At 43.5% G+C, this 18,945-nt stretch overlaps 1 protein-coding gene across 6 annotated transcripts in view; it reads right to left on the bottom strand.

The window, feature by feature from the left end:
* Positions 1–18,945, bottom strand: part of PDE1C (phosphodiesterase 1C) — a 318,823-nt gene that overhangs the window by 191,515 nt on the left and 108,363 nt on the right. Inside the window, exons 1-2 of one of the 6 annotated variants that reach the window (XM_026844002.1) lie at positions 15,421–15,522; positions 14,752–14,854 (exon numbers count right to left, since the gene is read on the bottom strand). The exons of 4 other annotated variants lie outside the window; for them this stretch is intronic. In XM_026844002.1, the coding sequence (XP_026699803.1) occupies positions 14,752–14,852 (101 nt within the window). In that variant the 5' untranslated portion in view covers positions 14,853–14,854; positions 15,421–15,522. Of the gene's footprint in view, positions 1–14,751; positions 15,259–15,420; positions 15,523–18,945 lie in introns of those variants that run through there. One more of the 6 variants, XM_026844003.1, reaches the window with a different exon arrangement.

The following is an 18,945-nucleotide window of genomic DNA, read 5'->3' as shown; positions in this document are numbered from 1 at the left end:
CAGAGCTGGGCTTCTGATGTTAGATTAGGTGTTAAGACAATACTACTAAAAGCCTGCTTTGTAGTTTAGCAAACCAACAGAAGTAACCAATGAACTTTGGCAAAAGAAAAACAAGCCTGTCTACAGGTCCAGTCTGGAAGATTCCTCCCACTCTTCTGTTATTCGCCGGTGAGTCTGTGGTTTTACTGAATGGTATCGCTCCCCTTCCTTTTTCTGTAAGAGCTGACCACAATTCATGTTTACTGATCTTGTCTGCAAATCCTTCCAACTCGTCGGTCCAGAATTCCCAAGATTGCCCCTCAAAGGCCACGTCTAGGTGGTAGGATTAAGAGCATTTCCCAGCTCTCAAGCTCAGGTGCCCTCTCTGGCTGTATCACTGTGGCACAGCAGTTCATACTGGGGGTAGGCACTGTCCCCCTGTGTATAACTCCCAGGGAGAGGTGGCTGGGGACTCAGATCAAGCTACATTTTCTGACTGAAGGTATCACTTAAATAAACTGAAAGTTGTCTCTCCCAGCAGCTTGATACTCTGAATCATGCAGTGCATTACCAATTAATCGCCATCATCACGAGATCAGTGATGCATTTTCATTACATTACCAAAGCCTTTATTAATAACCATCTATAAATCAATTCACAAAAACCCAATCTCACAGCACAGACTATGGAACAGCATCTGTCAAAGCTCAGGATCCCCTGGGAGCCTTGTCCAGAACTCAGAAATACCTTGAAAACACCAGACTTCAGAGGGTATGATGCCATCAACTCCTGCTGGGTTTTGAATTCCTTAAGTGAAATAGGAAGACCAGCATTCTTGTTTTACTTACTCTCTAGTCAATAAAAGTAAGTAATTTATTTCTTTCTTCCACATGGGCTGTTTACCAGAATGCTGTGCTACATTAAAAACAATACAATCACAGAGACTAGTGACAGCAGAGGAAAATACATGGTAAGAAGTGGGTGAGGAAATAAGGAAAGATTTCAGCTGGAACTAGAAATTTGATGGAGGGTTTATGTGGGATTTTTTTTAAAAAAAGAGAAGTCATTTTAAATTGGATCCTGAACTACATGGGGACATACTGAAATCATGAGAGGATGAAGCAGTCACTTGTCTTATTTTTAAGTAGATTAGAAGTGTCTGCATGCTCTGAAGCACGGGCATGTGTGGCACAGGCATACAAAACCACGGAACATTCACAACTTGAAACAGGTACGGTGATTTCAGTAGAAATGGAGACAAGACAGTTGAGAGGCACAACTGATTCACAGCCAAAAAAGCGGGGAAAATGTTCATATCTTCGAAACAAGTAGTACTGCTACAAAGTGGAAATTAAGCTTGTGTTCAACTCACAATCAGTAAATAATAAATGTAAATAATTCAAGGTCAGGAAATGCTTACTAATTTTGCCTAAGGAAAATGCCACTTTGATAAATTTTAGCGGATCTGGCTGACCACTGGGTTTTACCAGTCCAGCCACTGACTTTTCTGAACAACTGGGCAAAAAAGAAACTTACACTTTCATCTTCAAATGGATTGCAGTCATTAGGACGTACAAATGATCAATCAACGTCTCTTGTGCTGCCTCTGCTTTGCTGTGACCTTTTGCCATGAGAGGGCTTTTTCCTGTGGCTTAACAACCGATTTTCCACTTGGTCATTTGGGATCTAATGTGTTTACCAAGTGCAGGTGAAGCATAGCTGGAGAGGCAATGTGTTTAAATTCACCTTACAGAAAAGCCCCCGTGATAGCACAACCAGTGAGGAATTTTTTCTGCAGTACAAGCTCAAGGTAGCTTCAATCCCTCTCCATCCAATTCATGGAGAGTAGACAGAGCTTGGAGGTGTTACAGATGGGTGTCATGGATGATCAGAGTAGACTGACGTTAACGACACTATTATACTATATGCTGTCATGAGAGCTGATGACCTTAAGTTGCACTCCAGTCCAAATTCCATTGCTTTTCACACAATCAGAGTGCTGGGCACCAATTCCCTAGTAATACAGGGATACACGTATGGGGAGGAGGAAAGAGGAAGGCGGAAAGAGGGGTTTAAGCAGGGAGTCACTCTCAAGATTAGCTCCTGCCAATAATGAGGATACAACTGACTCGACCTACTTGCACTACAAGCTCGATCCATGGCTTGATCTCATCTCCCGAGGCTAGTGTAAAAGCAGCACTTTTACACTAGTAAAAGTTTACACTTGGGCAGGACACTATACAGCTATAATACTTTTATTCAAGCAGTAGCGTGAGAAATTAGGTAAAGGTATTTTATTTTCCGCTGACATAAAGATTGTCTATGATCATTGTCATGGTTATGTTTAGCTTCATTTCAACAAAGGGCAATCATGGCTTGCTAAAACACGTGTAAACGCCACTGGCTATCAGAAGAAGCAAGGTAACTGCTGTGTATCTTTCCACGGCACAGTGTGTATACCAAATGAGGAGAAAAAGAAAAAGCAGCATAGGAAAAGTTTACTTAATTGATCTCCATTGAATGCTGTATGTATAGGAAGGTTTGGAGCAAGACAGACTGAGGTACAAAGATCTGGAGGGGGCACCGGGAACCCTGTGAGGACAACTGAGTGCTCCAGCTTCATCACCAAACTCAAATTCAGTACTGGAACTGCCCTGTACTGGGCAATCGACTGGACAGGGATTTTAATGGCATCTTAACTACAAAAGAGGTCAGCAAATGTTTTTCTAAAAACTGCTAAAGATATTATTTCGTTCATGTAGATTTTGTATAGAGCCAGTACAATTTCTGAAATCTTGAGGCTCTTCCTCCAGATTTACTCAATTTTCCATCACTCCTCATGTAAAAAAACCCAAGCAACCAAACCCAACAAGAAACCAAAACCAACAACAAAACCCCTGCCATTGCTGTTGGTGTGGATTTAGCTGAAGAAAATAAAGGAAGTAAAAAGTATTATAAAATGTGTCTGTTCTGAAAATCTAATCCTTTGGAAAAAAAAAAATACGATCTACCGCTCATTCTGATTTTTCTTGGTATACAAGCAGCAAATTCTCTTGTGCTTCACACAGGACATTCTCAAGAAAAGTGCATTCTCATAAAAATCCAGTTACAGGAAAGTACATTTCAGGAAAATAAAGTCCTGAGGTCTGAAAAGAATACAAAGCAGTTCTCAGTATTCATGCTTAAAAAAAAAAAAAAAAAAAAAAAAAAAAAAAAAAAAAAAAAAAAAAAGGATTGTCACCATAGCGTACAACCTTCACGTATTTACTATTTGAAAAATAGTTATATACTGAAATCTGACTGAGTGTTGCTTTCTAGCTGGCAGCTCCAGATGACTTATGGAACATTTGGCTCTGAAATTAGTAAAGGTGATGACCTGTGAAGTACAGGATGGGTGGTACTTCAACATGCCTATTCTGTAGCCTCTCCCACTGGAAGAGATTGTGGCATTTAATGCACAATGGGATCAGAGGGGCCGGGAGGGAGGAATACCTCCCTGCTGTGCTCAGTGCTGACCGTAAATGTGCTCTGCATTGTGTTTACACGGCAACACTGACCTCCACAACTGGGATGCTGCTTCCTTGCTAGTACAATGTCTCAAAAAAGGGAGCGTATATACGCAGTCTTTCCTGTGTGCTCTTTAGCTGTATCCTGTTCGTTTCCCTAAGAAAAGAGCTTGTGAAAACGAGTCATTTTATCAAGGAGTGCACAAAGGACATTTCCTCTTAGAATAAGGCAAAGCAGAATTTTGCAGAGCCCTTATAGGGCCAATACTGATATCCTCTGTATATTGGAAGCACATAACACTGTTTAATGGGAATTCCATTCCCCCAGTGGCAAAAAGCTGTTAGACCCTGGAAGAAACAAGCATGTACAGATTAAAAACTTATTTTAATCACTGCTGCTATGTGTAAAACAAACATATTCAGATTCTGCAGGAGCCAAACAGGCAGCTGTCCAGTTTGTTGCATGCAGGGTGGCTCTGTGATTAGTTCCAGCATGCGCAGTGTTGGGGAGGGGGGAATCATTCTTCATACCCTAGATTAAATATCAGGACAGGAAACATGGATTGGAATTACATCAGACCAGACCAGCCGCGTGCGTGAAGTCGCTAAACAAATCTGCATCTTACCCTAAGCTCTAGTAAATCTATCAGACTGTTGCTTGTTATTGTTTTCCCCTCCAACCCTCCTCCCCCCAAACACAACCCACCCCCTCTGTCTGCTAAGTAGACAGCTGGTGTGACGCAGAATTTTAAATCTCATGTTTTTGTGCCAGGGCCTCTCCTGACTTCGGGTTACAGGCTGGAACACTCAGATTACTGTTGAACAAGCCTAAACATAGGGAGAAAAAAACTGCTGCACAAAGATGCAGTGTTTCCTTTCCAAAAGAAGGTTCACTTCCCCATCCCCACCTCCCAACTGCCCCCTCCTTCAGCATGCTGGTAGTTTCTTTAAAATCAGTCAAGCCTTTTGGCAACACTGCTTTGTGTAGTGAGTCAGGACCGCTATTGTCCTGACAGTGCCTCCTCATTAATAGACCAGTTATTAAATGCCACTCTTAGAAAAAAGACAACATTTAAACTGCTCACGAAGAGCCAATGCTCTTCTTCTGGGCTTCCCAGTACTCTGTGTTTCTCCAGGAGCAGGGATGTCACAGAGGGAAGTCATCTGAACAATGGGCTTCTGGGATATGGCCAGTGCAAGCCTGTTTGCAGAGGAGAAGTGGTTTCACAGGGGCTCTTGTCTTCAAAATTACTGGTTGCAGTGGGGCTGCCTGCTACTCTGTCAACACCTTCTCTGCATCACTGCAACATTAACTCGCAATGAGTAAAGAAGGTTGCCGTCTTTCCTTCCTCCACTCCCCAGGAAGGAATGACACAGGTGTGATGGCTCACAGCTGGCTCCACCGAATCCTGCATGAGGGCAGAGGGGAGGAAGAGAGGCAGGAGGAGAGGGAGAGAGGCGGCGTCGACGCCGTCTGCAGCTCGGCAATGCTGCCCTGCGGCCTCAGCGTGGGAATTCCTCAACACACAGGGGAAAACTTTGGGAGAGGGAACTGGGACGGATGGGTGGGTGGATGGAAACAGGCGTTGAGCGTGCACACAGAGAATGGAGGAGGCTGAGTGAGATTTCTATTCCTTAAGGCCCTACTCCACGCTGTCACCAGCTGTCTCACAAGCATCTAGATGCCACAGCAACCACGGGGTGGGGGGTGGTGTCTTCAGAAGCTTCAGATATAAAGATGTATTTAAATAAGCGAGTCCTGTCCTTTCCACATACCAGGTGCAACAGCAACTCTAGTTCTTAAAAGTTTGGCTGCTGTAAGGGAGGAGCCAAGTTCCCTGCCTCCGGCCCAGAAGAGGAGCAGGTCTGCCTCCATAAGGTAAATAAGTAATTCACAATGCAATCTGATGTTTCATAGATTGTAAGGCTAGGTGGGACCATTATGATAATTTACTCCAAGTTATTCAGCAGATTTGCATAACTCAGGAATTTGATTCTTCTCCATTTGCAAGAAGATCACTGCAGTCGAGCTAATTAGAAACAGGTCTAGAGATCACTGAGCATTTATACAAAAGCCTTTCTCTGCAAAGCACTTTAAAGATGCTCTCCCTATGACACGAATGACTTCATCTACACATCCAGCCAAACCGCATCCAAATCTGCACCTCTCTGGTGCAGATTACTCTATGCGCCTGGAACACTAGTGAAAAGAGGGAAAGGAAAGATGACTGCCCAGTCAACATTAATGGGAACACTGGGAGGGAGAATTTTGACTGGTGTTACAACAAGAATGTGGCCAAGATACCACAGAAAGTTCCCCCATCCTCTAGAGAAATAAAGCAATGGCATCCTGAAGAAGAGACCCTCATTTGCCCGAATGAAGACATGCTCATAAGGTGACACAGAAGCAGTGTTTTGTGCAGCGTTTATAACCAGAGGTGTTCTTGCAGCGTCCAGGCTTTCCTTCAAAGGTCTCCCATTAGAATCCGAGTGAGGCAAAAAATACTGTGCTACAGATTGTGTGGCATTTTCAAATACCCTTAAAGACAGCCATTGTCCCCATGATTTTCAGCAAAACTCAAACCCCGAATTGACCTGCATATAGGTTGTGTTATGAGCTATTATAAACTGGAAGTAAATAAATCTAACAAGTGTTTACATGTAGAGACCCGAAGAACTCACAGAACTCTCTCTTTCCCCACCGCCACTTTTGGTTTTTTTAAAAGTGCTCTCTGGTTCTTCTCTCCACCCTTTTTATGAGTCAGTATGCTCTTTTGTAGATGATCTCCCAATTCTCCCCTCCCAGCCTCAACCCCCACAGCTTCCTCTCCTTTTACTTTTCAAGCAAGTCTGAAAAAAGCGAGTTCTCCCATCTGACTGTAGCTGTCCTTGCTGCATCAATATGTGTATAGGAGCATATTTAAATTGTGTATTCAGACTCTTTGCTTAGCAGACACCAGTAACTGCTTACTGCTAGTGAATCCCAGAAAACCAGCTGCTCCACAGGAGGCATGGGAGGAAGTGTGATCTGAGCATCATTTACAGCAACCATCCAAACTGCTCAGCCTTGCAAGGGGGTTTATGCTCTACTTCTACTCCTTTGCCCTTGGATGCTTGCTGTAGCTTGTGCCATGTGCTCTGCAGGGACTCAGTGCATGCCACAGCTGTAGCTCAAGGGCTCTTTACAGTCTTAGCTGTTAAAAATTGCACAGATCTGATGTTTAATTTGTGCTAATCTGGGTGTTGAAATGAGATTTGCGCCAAGCCAGGATTCGTGCTACAGATGGATATTGTGCAACTTTCTGTCTTGGCTAAGAGTTTTGTGCATGAATAGTATCTGTCCCTAGCAGTGTAAGAAATCACTCCTAAAGTGATGACACAGATCTACTAATAGCCATTCAAAGTGTCACATTAATAACAAAATGACTCCACAGCTTGACAGATATGGAAGAAAAGCACGGAATTTATCATACGTGTCTGTATGCATCTTAATAACTAAATTGTCTCCTACATCTCTCTCCACGAAAGATTATGACAATCCTCTCCCGCTGCATGTCTGAGCTCACATGGACTTCTCCATCCAATGTCACAACTGCTAGGCGTGGAGGTCCTCCCAAAGAAGGCAAGGCAGACTGCTGTGACATGGATTGGACCCCTTGGCAGAGCCACAGCCTTTCAAACGTTTTCTTGACAGCCACGTAGAGCTATGGCTCTCTGAGAGCTCTGCACCTCCCTTCTTGGCCAAGAAAACTCAAAAATCCCCAACATGGACATTACCAATTTTGTAGAGGAATCCTGATTCCACTGATGTCAACCATCTGAGTTTATTACAACCAGCTTCACCAGAGTTTGAGCTACACTCATCTATGGCAAAATTTTAATTCTGGTTTCTTTGTATTTATAATCACACCTTCAAAATGAATCTGCTTTTCAAATATCCAACACAACTGAAGACAAATTTTGGCAGAGGCCTGGAGCAGTACGGGGTCTGCTGGAGGAAGGACTATCACTCAGCTACAATTCAAATTTAAGCACAAAGTTGTGCTCAACACTGTCAGAGAAAATGTTGCACTGTCACAGGTCTAAACAACTTTTCTCAAGCCTACTTAGAGAATGCTTGGAAATGTTTGGAAAACCTAGCATTTCAAAGAAAACAAACAAAAAAACACTCCAAAGAGCAGGAACAGATTCTAATTTCACCCCCGCAAAGGCATTGGTATCAATGAGGTCATTCTTTCCAGTATTTACAGCACAGTTCAGGAGATCAAAACCAGCCTTATGAATCCAAACAAGCCCTTCCAGAAAACCTCCGCTTTGTCCAAATCCCCGGTGTTTTGAGAGCAATTTGCATCTGTAGAGGTATGTTTCACAGTTTCTACAGCGTTTTCATGGATCAGCCCTAATACGTGAACCTCAATCTTCCGTCATCTATCAGTCAGGATCAGAGTCAGACTGTTTGTATTATTTAAAGGGGCTGAAGTGATTTTTTTTTTTTTTTTATGGAACAAGACAAGAAAAAAATGGAACAGGAAAATCTCACATGAATTGCAGGAAGAAAAAGAAACAGATAAAATAAAAATCCTTTCAAGGGTTGAGTTGCGTTTAATATAGTGTTTGAACCCACCAAAAGCTGGCAGATTAGGAGATGAACTGGCTCACACCCTTTAAAACACCGAGGATTTTTCAGTACTGGCTTCCATCAGGTTTTATTTCTTTCTCTATGGACTCCTATCCCACTGAGACAGTTTTAAAAAAGAATTCCAGAAAGAGACCCTTAATTTCCCTTTGACCTGAGGTTGAAACTCATCTTCCCCAAAATAACTTTTTTTCATATCCTTGCTTCCTATGCAGGATTGCAAGCTTTATAGCAGAGATATGTGAAAGGCACTGAATTTAATATTACAAAGGGAGCCCCTTTCTTCTATGACAGGCTCTGGTCTTCTTTTTATGACTGCTGAAATAAATAACTGCTTTTTGGGCTGCAGGTATGATTCATTTGTACTACCCTCTGAAGAATAAAAGCTTTTTTATGATTACGGCAAAAACTAGAGAGTATATATTATTTCTTAGTCAACATTTTAGTATTAAACATGAAGTCTTCTCTCTTTTGTTACCTACAGGACTCATCTATTGACTTAAGATTCAAATAAAAGTCACCGGGCGGAACAAAGTAACAGCAGAATTGTGGCAAAATGTATCAGTTTACTGAATTATTACACGTCCAAGCAACCTACTGTTTAATTAACTTCTGAAATTGCAGTTCCTATATTTATTAGAAGATATTCTCTCCTCTGTCCATTTGTCAGGCATGAGATTAGCAGCTGGCAGCACTTCTCCTGTTCCCCTTGCTCCTTCAAGTTCTGTACCGCAAGCTGTATAAAACAAGCTGTTATGGGTTAGTCCAATGGTAAAACTCAGCCCTTCTTCACACTATGAGAACAATATTACAGACCAACCAGACCCCAACAAACCTTAAAACTACTTGAGTCAGTCATACCCACAGAGGAGCTCACCCAAACTAAGAATCTTTAGGCCACGCTGGAGCGCTGCTGCCTCCAGCATGTACCCAGCACCCACTCACTAGCCAGTAAAACCTTCTTAATCCTCCCAGGAATCGTGACAACCACGAGAAAAGTGAAATTCAAACCTAAGAGGCCAACAGAGAGGTTTCCTGACATGGTTCTCTGAAAAATAATCCCTGTCTGTGCTCATTAGGAAAGTCAAAGGAGAAAACAGGGTAGCAACAGCTGTATTTAAATATGTAGTTTGGTTCTGCCCCCAGGGTGAACAGGGCTTCAGTTTAAATCTAGACCCTCAGGAGGTTCAGAAGGACTGAAACCCAGACCAAAGACAGACCGAGTGCCTCTCTCACCTCCGGAAACAAATTAGCATATTCATATTTTCCACTTGAAAACTGACTAATTTACACATTTCCTAACAAAGTGGTGCTTTCTGAGGGGCCTTTTAACCTCTATTACCTGCTGCCAGCTAAAATATTTGGGGACAAAGCCCAAACTGAACTGAAGGGAGCTCTCTGTTTTCCTGTTTATGATGGCCCACGTAAATAAAAATGAAGCAGATTAGGATGCTGTCACCGGCAGAACCAGCGGTTCTGTGTGTGACATTTTTCAACTAAGGAAACCTAAAAATGTCATAGAGCACATACAGATAAGAGAGAGAATAACACTTGCCAGATTGTCTTCAGTCACCAAGGCTCCATGTTTGCATTTAGTTCAGGAACAAATCTGGATCTTAGACAAATGTTTGCATTGTGACCTCTGTCAGTACCTACCACTGTCGGTAGGATGCATTGTTTTGCAGAGGAAGCTGAGGATATGCCCTAAGTGCTGAAATACTGTTCCCAATCTTCAGCAAAACCACAGAGTTTTCAAGGACACTGATTTACATGTGTTTCTATGCTCTTTCTCCATCAGATTTCTTAGACCAAGTCTAGACTGACAGGTTTGAGCAGGAGAGTCCAAAAAAGGAGTTCAAAGTCAAGCATCCCATTTGAGTTGCAGTTCAGAGACTGCTGCTGTTTGCAATGTCATCTTTGGCAGCACGAGGAAGTACTGCACTGTGAATGAAGGGATTTATTGCATATTTAGCAATTTTACATTATAATCCCAGCTACTGGGAAGAAAGTTAGAGTGCATTTTTTCTTCTCTCTTTCTGCAATGCTTAAAGCATTGCAGGAGCACCAGCAGATGCCAGTGATGCTGGTACTACTGTAATAGCTAGAAACCAAAAGTAATCATAAAGTAATAAAATCGAACCAAAAATATCTCCAAGCTGGGTATTCAGCTGCTGTAAACTAGTACACCTCTACCGAAACTAGCAAAACTCTGGATATATGCATCTGCATTCTTCAATGCTATCAGACATGGCACCTAATTCTAGTGTTGAACGCACTGAAAAACAGTGCTTTCTCTCTTCTTGAGAAACTGGGAGGTAACTGAAGCCACTTCATGGAGCTTTAAGAGTCTTAATTAGCACAAGGGAGTTCGCAGTCCCACAGACAGGGGTCCAAGTGCTAAAACCAGAACACCCCATCACAGCCACCACTGCTCATACCTCCCTAGAGAAACCGTCAGCTTGAAAAGCAACCATGCAGTCGTATTTTGAAATCAGGTCTCCAAGCTCTGCTGCTAACAGTGCCCTGTTGTGGGTTCCACCTAATCTTAACCGGTATGTTTTGCAGAGCTGAAGGTCTCGAGCTTAACAGAGTGAGTTACTAGCAACTGTAGGAGAGTGAAGGGCAGACTCACCTAACTCCTGTGTATACAGTGTCCAAGCCCAGAGTTGAATAAGGCAAGTCTGAATAAAAGACTGCCTTCTGGACAGGATCCACGGGGCAAGGAAGACAGAACAGAGCAAGAAACTCAAGACCCTTTTTCTGGCAGCAGCAGCTATTGAGAGCCATAAGCAAACAACACATCCTTAAGAATCACAGTTTCTCCCAGGCTAAGCTTGTCAGCCTTCATGGGTGAGTGCTGCTTGGGAATAAGAGGCAACTGTTCAAAGGCAGGCCCCACGCGAAGGAACAGACAGACATCCCCGCAGCCCAGCAGCAGCCGAGGAACCGAGGAGATCCACTCCTGAGCTAAACACACGCTCAGCAGGAGCGCAGGCACACACCAGTGGTGTGCAGAGGCAGGTGGCAGCCCATCAGCAGCCAGGGCGTGCTGTGCTTGTGGGGATGGGGGCACACGGGGTGGTGGGGAGGCACCACTTGCGCCCAGCGGCACTCCTGGGAGGCAGGCAGGCCTCCGGCAGCCAGGCGGGAAAGCTGCACTTGAGATAGCCGCTGTGCAGCTGCTCCAGTCCGACTCATTTATGATGACAACGAAACTCAGAAGCGGGTCTGTTTCTGGGAGGTTCCTGCCACAGGGAAAGCTGGTGCGTTCCTTCCCAGGGAAGTCAGGACCCTGATGACTGCATGTCCGGTGCACACAGCCGTTTTGCTGGCGTGAGCTCTACAAGGAGAAATTTGGAGTAAACCTCTCCCTGACATTCTGGCACAACATAAGAAAAAAAGGCAAATTTGTCAGTTCTCAACTTCCAAGGTTTCCCCCTGAGAGTTTCATATGCCTCTAATGGTACCTTTGCCCAGGAAACAGCTTATTCAGAAACCTTCCCCAAAAGTTTATTAATAATAAACTACTAAAAGATTCTTCTCTAAGGTGTGATTAAACCTAAATTAATATCTAATGGGTCATGTATAAGAAACTGCATTTATTTCATAGATCCCTGGTTCAAGACACCCAAATATTTTGCCACAGACGATGTACTGCCCAGTCAGGTAATTTATCACTCTCCCTCAAACCTGAGAAAACACTATAGGACCACTGACTTGATTCTCTTATAAATTGCTGCACAGAGTCATTAAGCTGTGAATATGTATATGTCAAGTAAAAACATTTCAGTGATGTTATTGCATTAGTATTGTAGCTCATTCTTAAAGAGTAAAAGCAAAAGGAATCTGTATAGGGCCTAAGAACCATCACCTCATACTGCTGTGCTCACAAAGCAAACAGGCTGTCCTGACCAAAAACCCGTATTTTGGTGAGGTACGTATGGGATAGGAGAAGAAAATTCTTCCACTCTACAGGCAAATTCAATATCTTGTCTGGCTCTTACAGCAACATATGACTCATGTTGCAGGAGACACCTGGCTACGGCCTCACACAAACCTGCCCTTTTCGCTGTCCAAAAGACCTCCCTCTTTCTTGAAAATACACACCCCATGCCCACACCTCCAAAGGCCAACCATCCTGAGGGACAGAACCATGCCAGGCACACAGCAAAAAAGCCCTCACCAGACTTGCTTAAGCAGAACACACGCTACATTAACAGACTCTGTAAACAGCCTCATCTTAACCACCCCTTTGCAGCCTTTGGGTCTTCACTCCCTTCAAACCAAGCGGGTTGAGATGGGGTGAAAATTAAAAGACCTCCCTTCCCCGCTGCCTGGAAAAGCCAGGTATTACAAGAGGTGGTGAATACTAGTTTGCCCACTGAGTCACAGTGAGTAAACACACCAGCTGGGACTGGGGGTGGGAAGACAGGGAGGAAGGTATCAAAGCTGCGATGGGTGAAGTCCTGCCATGGAGATGTCCAACCCAGTGCTGAGCACCTGAGACTGTTTAAATCATCACAGCCGTTCTCGTTTAAGAAGCAGAGTCAGGATCAAGCTACCAACTGGGTATCTGCCTGCTGCACGCTACAACTCCCTGGGTAGCTTCAGCCAGCAGCATGCTTTCCCTTGCTACCTGTATAACACCACTCTGGTAGCACTTCTGTGCCTTGTAACTAATTCCTGTGCAATACAGCTGTTGGTGTACCAGGGGCTGGGGAGAGAGGCATCTTCTCAAGTAGTAATTCAACTCTCCAGGATGAAGCATCTTATTTAAAATTTAATTTAGATGGCTGTGCACATCTGATTGTTCTTACACATATAGGCATGCATAAAACCAGAAGAAAAAACATGAAACATGATGCCAACCTCAGTCTGCAACCAGTTTGTGTGTGTGTGTGTGTGTGTGTGTGTGTGTGTATGCATGCACTAAAAGCCTCCATAAAATGACTGGGAATGGAAAATCTTCTACACAGTCTTTAATTAGAGCAGAACACATTTCAGTTTTCATCTTGTGATCAAGAATTCTACAGAAAATCTATCTCCTCTTCAGGCAAAGAAATCTTGAAACTCAGAAGGAGAAAGGATGTGTTTGTTACACTCACGCATACTGCCAACAGAGAGGGCTATATTGAAAAACAGCCTGAGGTTTAGTTATTACATTTCTAGAATAAGTCTTACAGTTTTGCCAAATTTCCAAAAGGTAGAAGAGATCGGAGCCTGATGTACAATACACAGACACTACCTCGTACTAACAGCAGGAGAGATCCTGAACTACAATGCTGCTGAAGAATTATCTGTGAACTCCAGGTGGAATTCAAATCAGCATGCTCCTAAACTCCATATTAGACAGAAATTAGGACTCCTAATACTATAGCATGGCACAGACTTGAAAATAAGAGGGTTTGTTTTGTGTGGCTGATCTATTTGGAAGGCTTACAAGACAGCTGTCATCTACTTTGATTAAGTTCCTTCACAAAACACGCTTCCTGGAGTGATGCCTTGCAAGAAATACATATTCATGCATGCGTCTTAGACTGCTTGGAGTCCTACAGAAGTTTTGGATATGCTTTACAAAATATGCTACTGCTGCTCACAGAAAATAACACTCAAAGAGCCACTCGAGTTTAACTTGGACACATTTGTTTTCAGTTATTAGCCTACTCTTTCTACATTTTCCTGCTTCTGCTGTTTCCTAGCATCCTTGCTCCCTTCCCTCCCCCCTTTCCCTTGAGGGCTGAAATTTTAATAATTCTAACATGTGAGGCTGAAGGAAAAAAAAAAAAACCCATAAACAGTTCTGAACACAGAGAGGGATGCAGTAACATAGTAATTCTCCTCTTTGCCTTGGTGAAAAGCTGATGGGCAAATAAATGCTTTGCTGCCAGTAATGGATCTTATTGCCGGTGCTGGTAGACGGTATTTTACATACTGAGAATCTGGAAGAGACGCCAGACATTGACTTGAAATAAGCTACGCAAACTACTGCCTATAAACTTTTACTTTTCTGCAGTGCCAAGTTCTTCTTTAAGCACAGGTACTTTTTTTTCTACTCAGGAGGCAGTGTCCATCATTTCATGGCAAGTCAGGCTTAATGTATAAATTAATAAGTACAATCCAATCTGCAGAACATGAATTTGCTGCCATTACAAATGCTGTTAGAAGTGTTTTCCAATTGTGCCTTCTCTGCCTATCTCATCCTTATTAACCATGTCAGTGCCAGCAATTTACAGGGGGACAAAAGTCTTCTGTATGTTGCGTCTAAGGGTAAGATTATTGAAAACAGAGGATCCAGTTAAGTACCATTCCGGCTATAACAAAACTTTTCCAGTAGAGCAGCTAAAGTAATTAGCATCTCAGTAACCGCTTATATCTTACAATGCCTTATTAATGACATTTCTACATTCCCACTGGAAGATGTTTCTGAAATGTAACAAGCAGTTCAATTTAACGAAGCAAATGCATGTTTTGCTAATATTAAGTCACTGTATTTATGGAGAACAGGTGTGGAAACTCCTGGAAGATTTTTAAGGTACCAGCAAGAAAGAAAAAAAAAAAAACAAAGTGCTACAATAATTTTGACAACAGGAGGAAGTGGGAGACGGATATGAAAAAAAAAGTACTACTTACAAGCCTCGGAGACGAAGCCAGATTTTCTCTATTTGCTCTGGCTGTAGGTATTTCAGAGAGTTGCTCTCAAATTCTTCGATTTCCTTAGTCGGTGACTCCATAGCTGCAGGTTACCGCTTTGGTTAAAGCTCGGCGAGGACAGATGCTGCCCCCCACACATGCACACGCTCCACCTTTAGCGCTGCCCAGGAGTGGCCAACATTTTTGGCAGCCACTTCTCCCCCCTCCCTGCAAGCGGGGCCGCGTGGGCAGCCCACGAGCGCTCAGGTGTACGCGGGGGGCAGCTCCGCCACCATCCTCGGGCTGACCGAGGGGATTAGAGGCTCATCTCCAGATTGCGAGCCACACAGATTTTTTTTTTTTTTTCCCTTGTTTTGTTTTGTTTGGTTGGCTGGTTTTTTACAATAAGCCAAGGATACAATCAGTAATACCAGCTGAGGGATCTTTATCAAGGGAGGAGGGGAGGAAAATCCCTTGCTGGCAACTGAGCTGTCTGCACGGGTAGCCGGGGAGTTGGGCAGCCACACGGGTCCCGGGGCTGCAGGCTGCCCACGAAGGCTGCCTGCCACCGCACGAGTGGCAGCCCACAGTCCCTCCGGGCTGCTCCCCGGAGGGTCAGCCTCACTCTCCCCACCCTGGCATTATTTTTATTTTTTTTTTTCCACTTACCAGCAGTGCTGCCGACAGGCTCGGAACCTGACAACTGAGGAAAAAGTCGTCTGTCAGCATAGCCCAGGCACGGCTTCTCTCTCTGCCTCCCTCTCTCGCACACAAACACGGGCGCGCGAGGGAGAACAGGCTATTGGAGAAAGGCTGGCTCTGATTAAAAACCCAACCAAGCCAAACCTTTTTTTTTTTTTTAAAAAAAGGGTAAATTACAGAAAGTGAGCGACTCACTCTTGGCAAACAGCCATCTGCTTCATTGCAGTCAGCCTGCTTTCCTGAGAGAGTGACGTGCAGCATGGGCTGTAAGGCTTCAATTGGGGCAAACCCCACTTTTAGAATAACTAAATCGATAAAGCACCATTGGCTCAAGCCCTCCCCAAAACACAGCAGAGAAAGTCAGTATGCTGAAGAGAGATCAAGCCCCAACATGTTTGTCACAGATATATCGATGCCTTTCAAGAGAAACCATAAACAATACATTAAAGGAGAATACATTATTCATAATGCATGAGGCTTGAAACAGGACCTATAGATCAAACTCAAGAGGTTTGCACAGGGGAGGTTAAAACCCAGTTCTGCAATAGAATGCCTGCCTCCGGGTCCCCTGGGGCACCCCCATACTGACCCCAGGCACAGCAGGGACCAAGACATGGGGAATCCCTCCCTATACGTGCGGGATCCCTGCTCTGGGCAGGAGGAAGGACAGGGATTTCCTTCATTGCACGGACCTAATCAATCACCTCTCAAACTCTGCCAAGATCCCCTGCATGGGGATCTTTAGTTAAGGTTATTGATGTGGTGCTTTCAGCTGAAGCCGCTAGACCAGAGGGAAAATAGCTGTCAAAACGTTGTCCCGGCCCTAACACATTTTGTCACGTATTGCTAAAGTTGCCTCTTGAGAATCACAGCCTGCAACGGAGGAGTTTGCCATGTGAGGGAAGACAGGCTCTGGTGAAAATATGGTCACTGGTGATGGCTTCTAAATCCAGTTCTGCAAGTCCATGCACCAGCACTCTGAGTAGCTTGTGGAAATGTGATGAACACATTAATTAGGCTAATCAAGCAAGTCCCTGTTTAAAGGACTTAAATCAGTACTTAGTCATGTAACTTGACTACTTCAAAATCCAGCCAGGCAAAGTGAAAACAGACCACCCTGCCTGCACAGAGATTCCCCTACCCCATGGGAAAAAAAAAAAATAAAAAATTGCAGATTTATTCATCTGTACAAAATCAGTGGGGTTTCTGCCTTGGGATCTGTCGTGTGCAAGAGGGCATATGACCGGGCTCAGGCTCTGAAACTGTGCTGATGATTTTCTGCAACAATTTACCAATTCACTCTCTCGTTTCTGCATATTCAAGAGCGCTTTTCATACACAGGAAAACTAGAAGCCTTGCATCCATTAATGCAAAAGGTAGTATCCACCAGGTGTGTGGGGGGGGTGTGAACAGTTAAAAAAACTTTTGAGGTAAAACCACAGATCTTTAAACTTTTCTTCCAAAGCAGAAAAAGTGCCAGGGTTTTCTAGTGAGGTTAAACACGGCTCCATAAAAAGTTTTATCATATTGACAAAAAGAGAACAGCTTATATGGACTTAAAGCTTACATTAGTGGAGTTTTACCAACTTTCTGGCACCTCTGACCTTGTCAATAAGACAACCCAGTCTTACTGATTCATCAGTAAGACCCAGAAGCTCAGCCACATGTTTCGCAGGTGACAGGTAATCACTCCTTATGTTAGCGTTCCATCTGAGAACCAGCAGAGTGTTACCACCTACCTACAGGAAGGACGGCAAGTTCCACTGATGAGGAGGAGACTGTAAGAGAAAGGCGTTACCATCCTTCATTATTTCTCCATCATTTTGCCAACACACATGCACCGTGCATTTGATATTAGACTTTCCAAATACAACCCATCCCATTTAAGGAAACCCTTTGTAGCTTTCAGTATTCACTCAAAAGAACACAGGGATGTAGAGACTTCTATTTTGCTGTAGGAGACAAAGCTCCCTCACCCTTTGGGTTTTAAATATTTAAAAAACCCCACCTCATGCAAAAGACAGAGGCAGGTATTCAACCCCATGGACACATGGCCTACCACAGATACCTAAAGCACCTGGCAGAACGACTTCATTTTTTCCTGTATACCTCTTTCAATACAATTGACAGATGCACAGAAATGCATTTTTCCCATTCAGCTTTAGTCAGGAGCATTTTCCAAGAAGTTTCATTTATTACCAGGAACCATCATTGAAACAGAGATGTATTACCAACATGCCACAATCTATACACTTTTCAAATAACATTTTCCCTTGAAACGATAAACGTATCAACTCCAGCCCAAGCGTAAAATATGTCAACAACAATCTGATGCTGGTGTAACCTGTGTGTCTCTACCTTACCCTCATATTATCTATTTAACCAGTCATTCATTCTTTTCCTCAGAAATAATCAGCCAGTCAGGATCAGCAGAACCCAGGTACTTTTCACCTTCACCATGTTATTATTTACTATGCAAATTATGCATTTAAAACACCAGATAATCTAGAAAGAATACATACATAATGACAGAAAGCGTTATGAAGAAAAGCAAAAAAATATTTTCAATTGATACCTAAAAGCACATAGAGAGGCATGACACTAAGAATTAAAGGCAAGTTACTATAGATAGCGGAAATCTCAGAACAACTATGAACTAGTGTCAGTTATGAAGACAGACATACCAGGCAGGCAACAATAGTAAGGTAGAGAGAAAAAAAAAGAGAACAATGAGATTCCGTGCCAGCTTAGGACACCTCCACAAACTTGAAGAACTAAACTGAGTGTATCCTGCTAAAAAGATGAGAACTTAGATATCCTCCCAGCTTTGAGTGATGCACAGCCTTTTGTTTCATTGGATTTTGACCTCCAAGAGCCTCTGAGATCATAAACTACTGAATATGAGGACTGTGCATTCTGGTGGCTAATTGTAAAAACAATTAAAACTAGGAAGGTTGAGACAGGGGCCAAATCAGGAGAATGCAGACAAAAATGCCACTGTACTCAACTACTGAGGAAACTGAGGCTGCACCAATATGTCCCAGCAATGATATTTATAGGAATTATGGGCTTACAGTGTCTGCAGAAAACAAGGTGATATGCAAAACATGAACTGGGAGAGGAAAGAGCGTTGACAAGAGCATCACCAGTCTGGGAGCCTGTGGAAGAAAATGGAAACTCTAAAGGCAGAGGAATCAGGAATGTATCTGAGGATGCTGCTTCTGCCAAAGGCAAACATTTTTACAGGTGTGACACGTAGCTGAAGGAAGGTGAGGCAAAACCACCAGTTTATCTGCTCAGCACAAGCAGAGCTGGCACTGCAAGAGAGCTGCTGAAGACAGAAGGGGTCTGTCCAGTTTGATTTAGTGTTGTGGCACAGTTTGGGGCTGGGGTAGGACAGAGGTCCCTAACGAGATCTCACACAGCAGCACCACTGGTACTGTCTCTCTGGTTTTGTATAGAAGATGACTAGAAAAAAGTTATTTGGGACAT

The sequence above is a fragment of the Athene cunicularia genome, assembly GCF_003259725.1.
Source record: "Athene cunicularia isolate RWA chromosome 2 unlocalized genomic scaffold, athCun1 chr2_part2, whole genome shotgun sequence".
Classification (NCBI taxonomy): Eukaryota; Metazoa; Chordata; class Aves; order Strigiformes; family Strigidae; genus Athene; species Athene cunicularia.
This window is presented reverse-complemented; position numbering and strand designations above follow the sequence as displayed.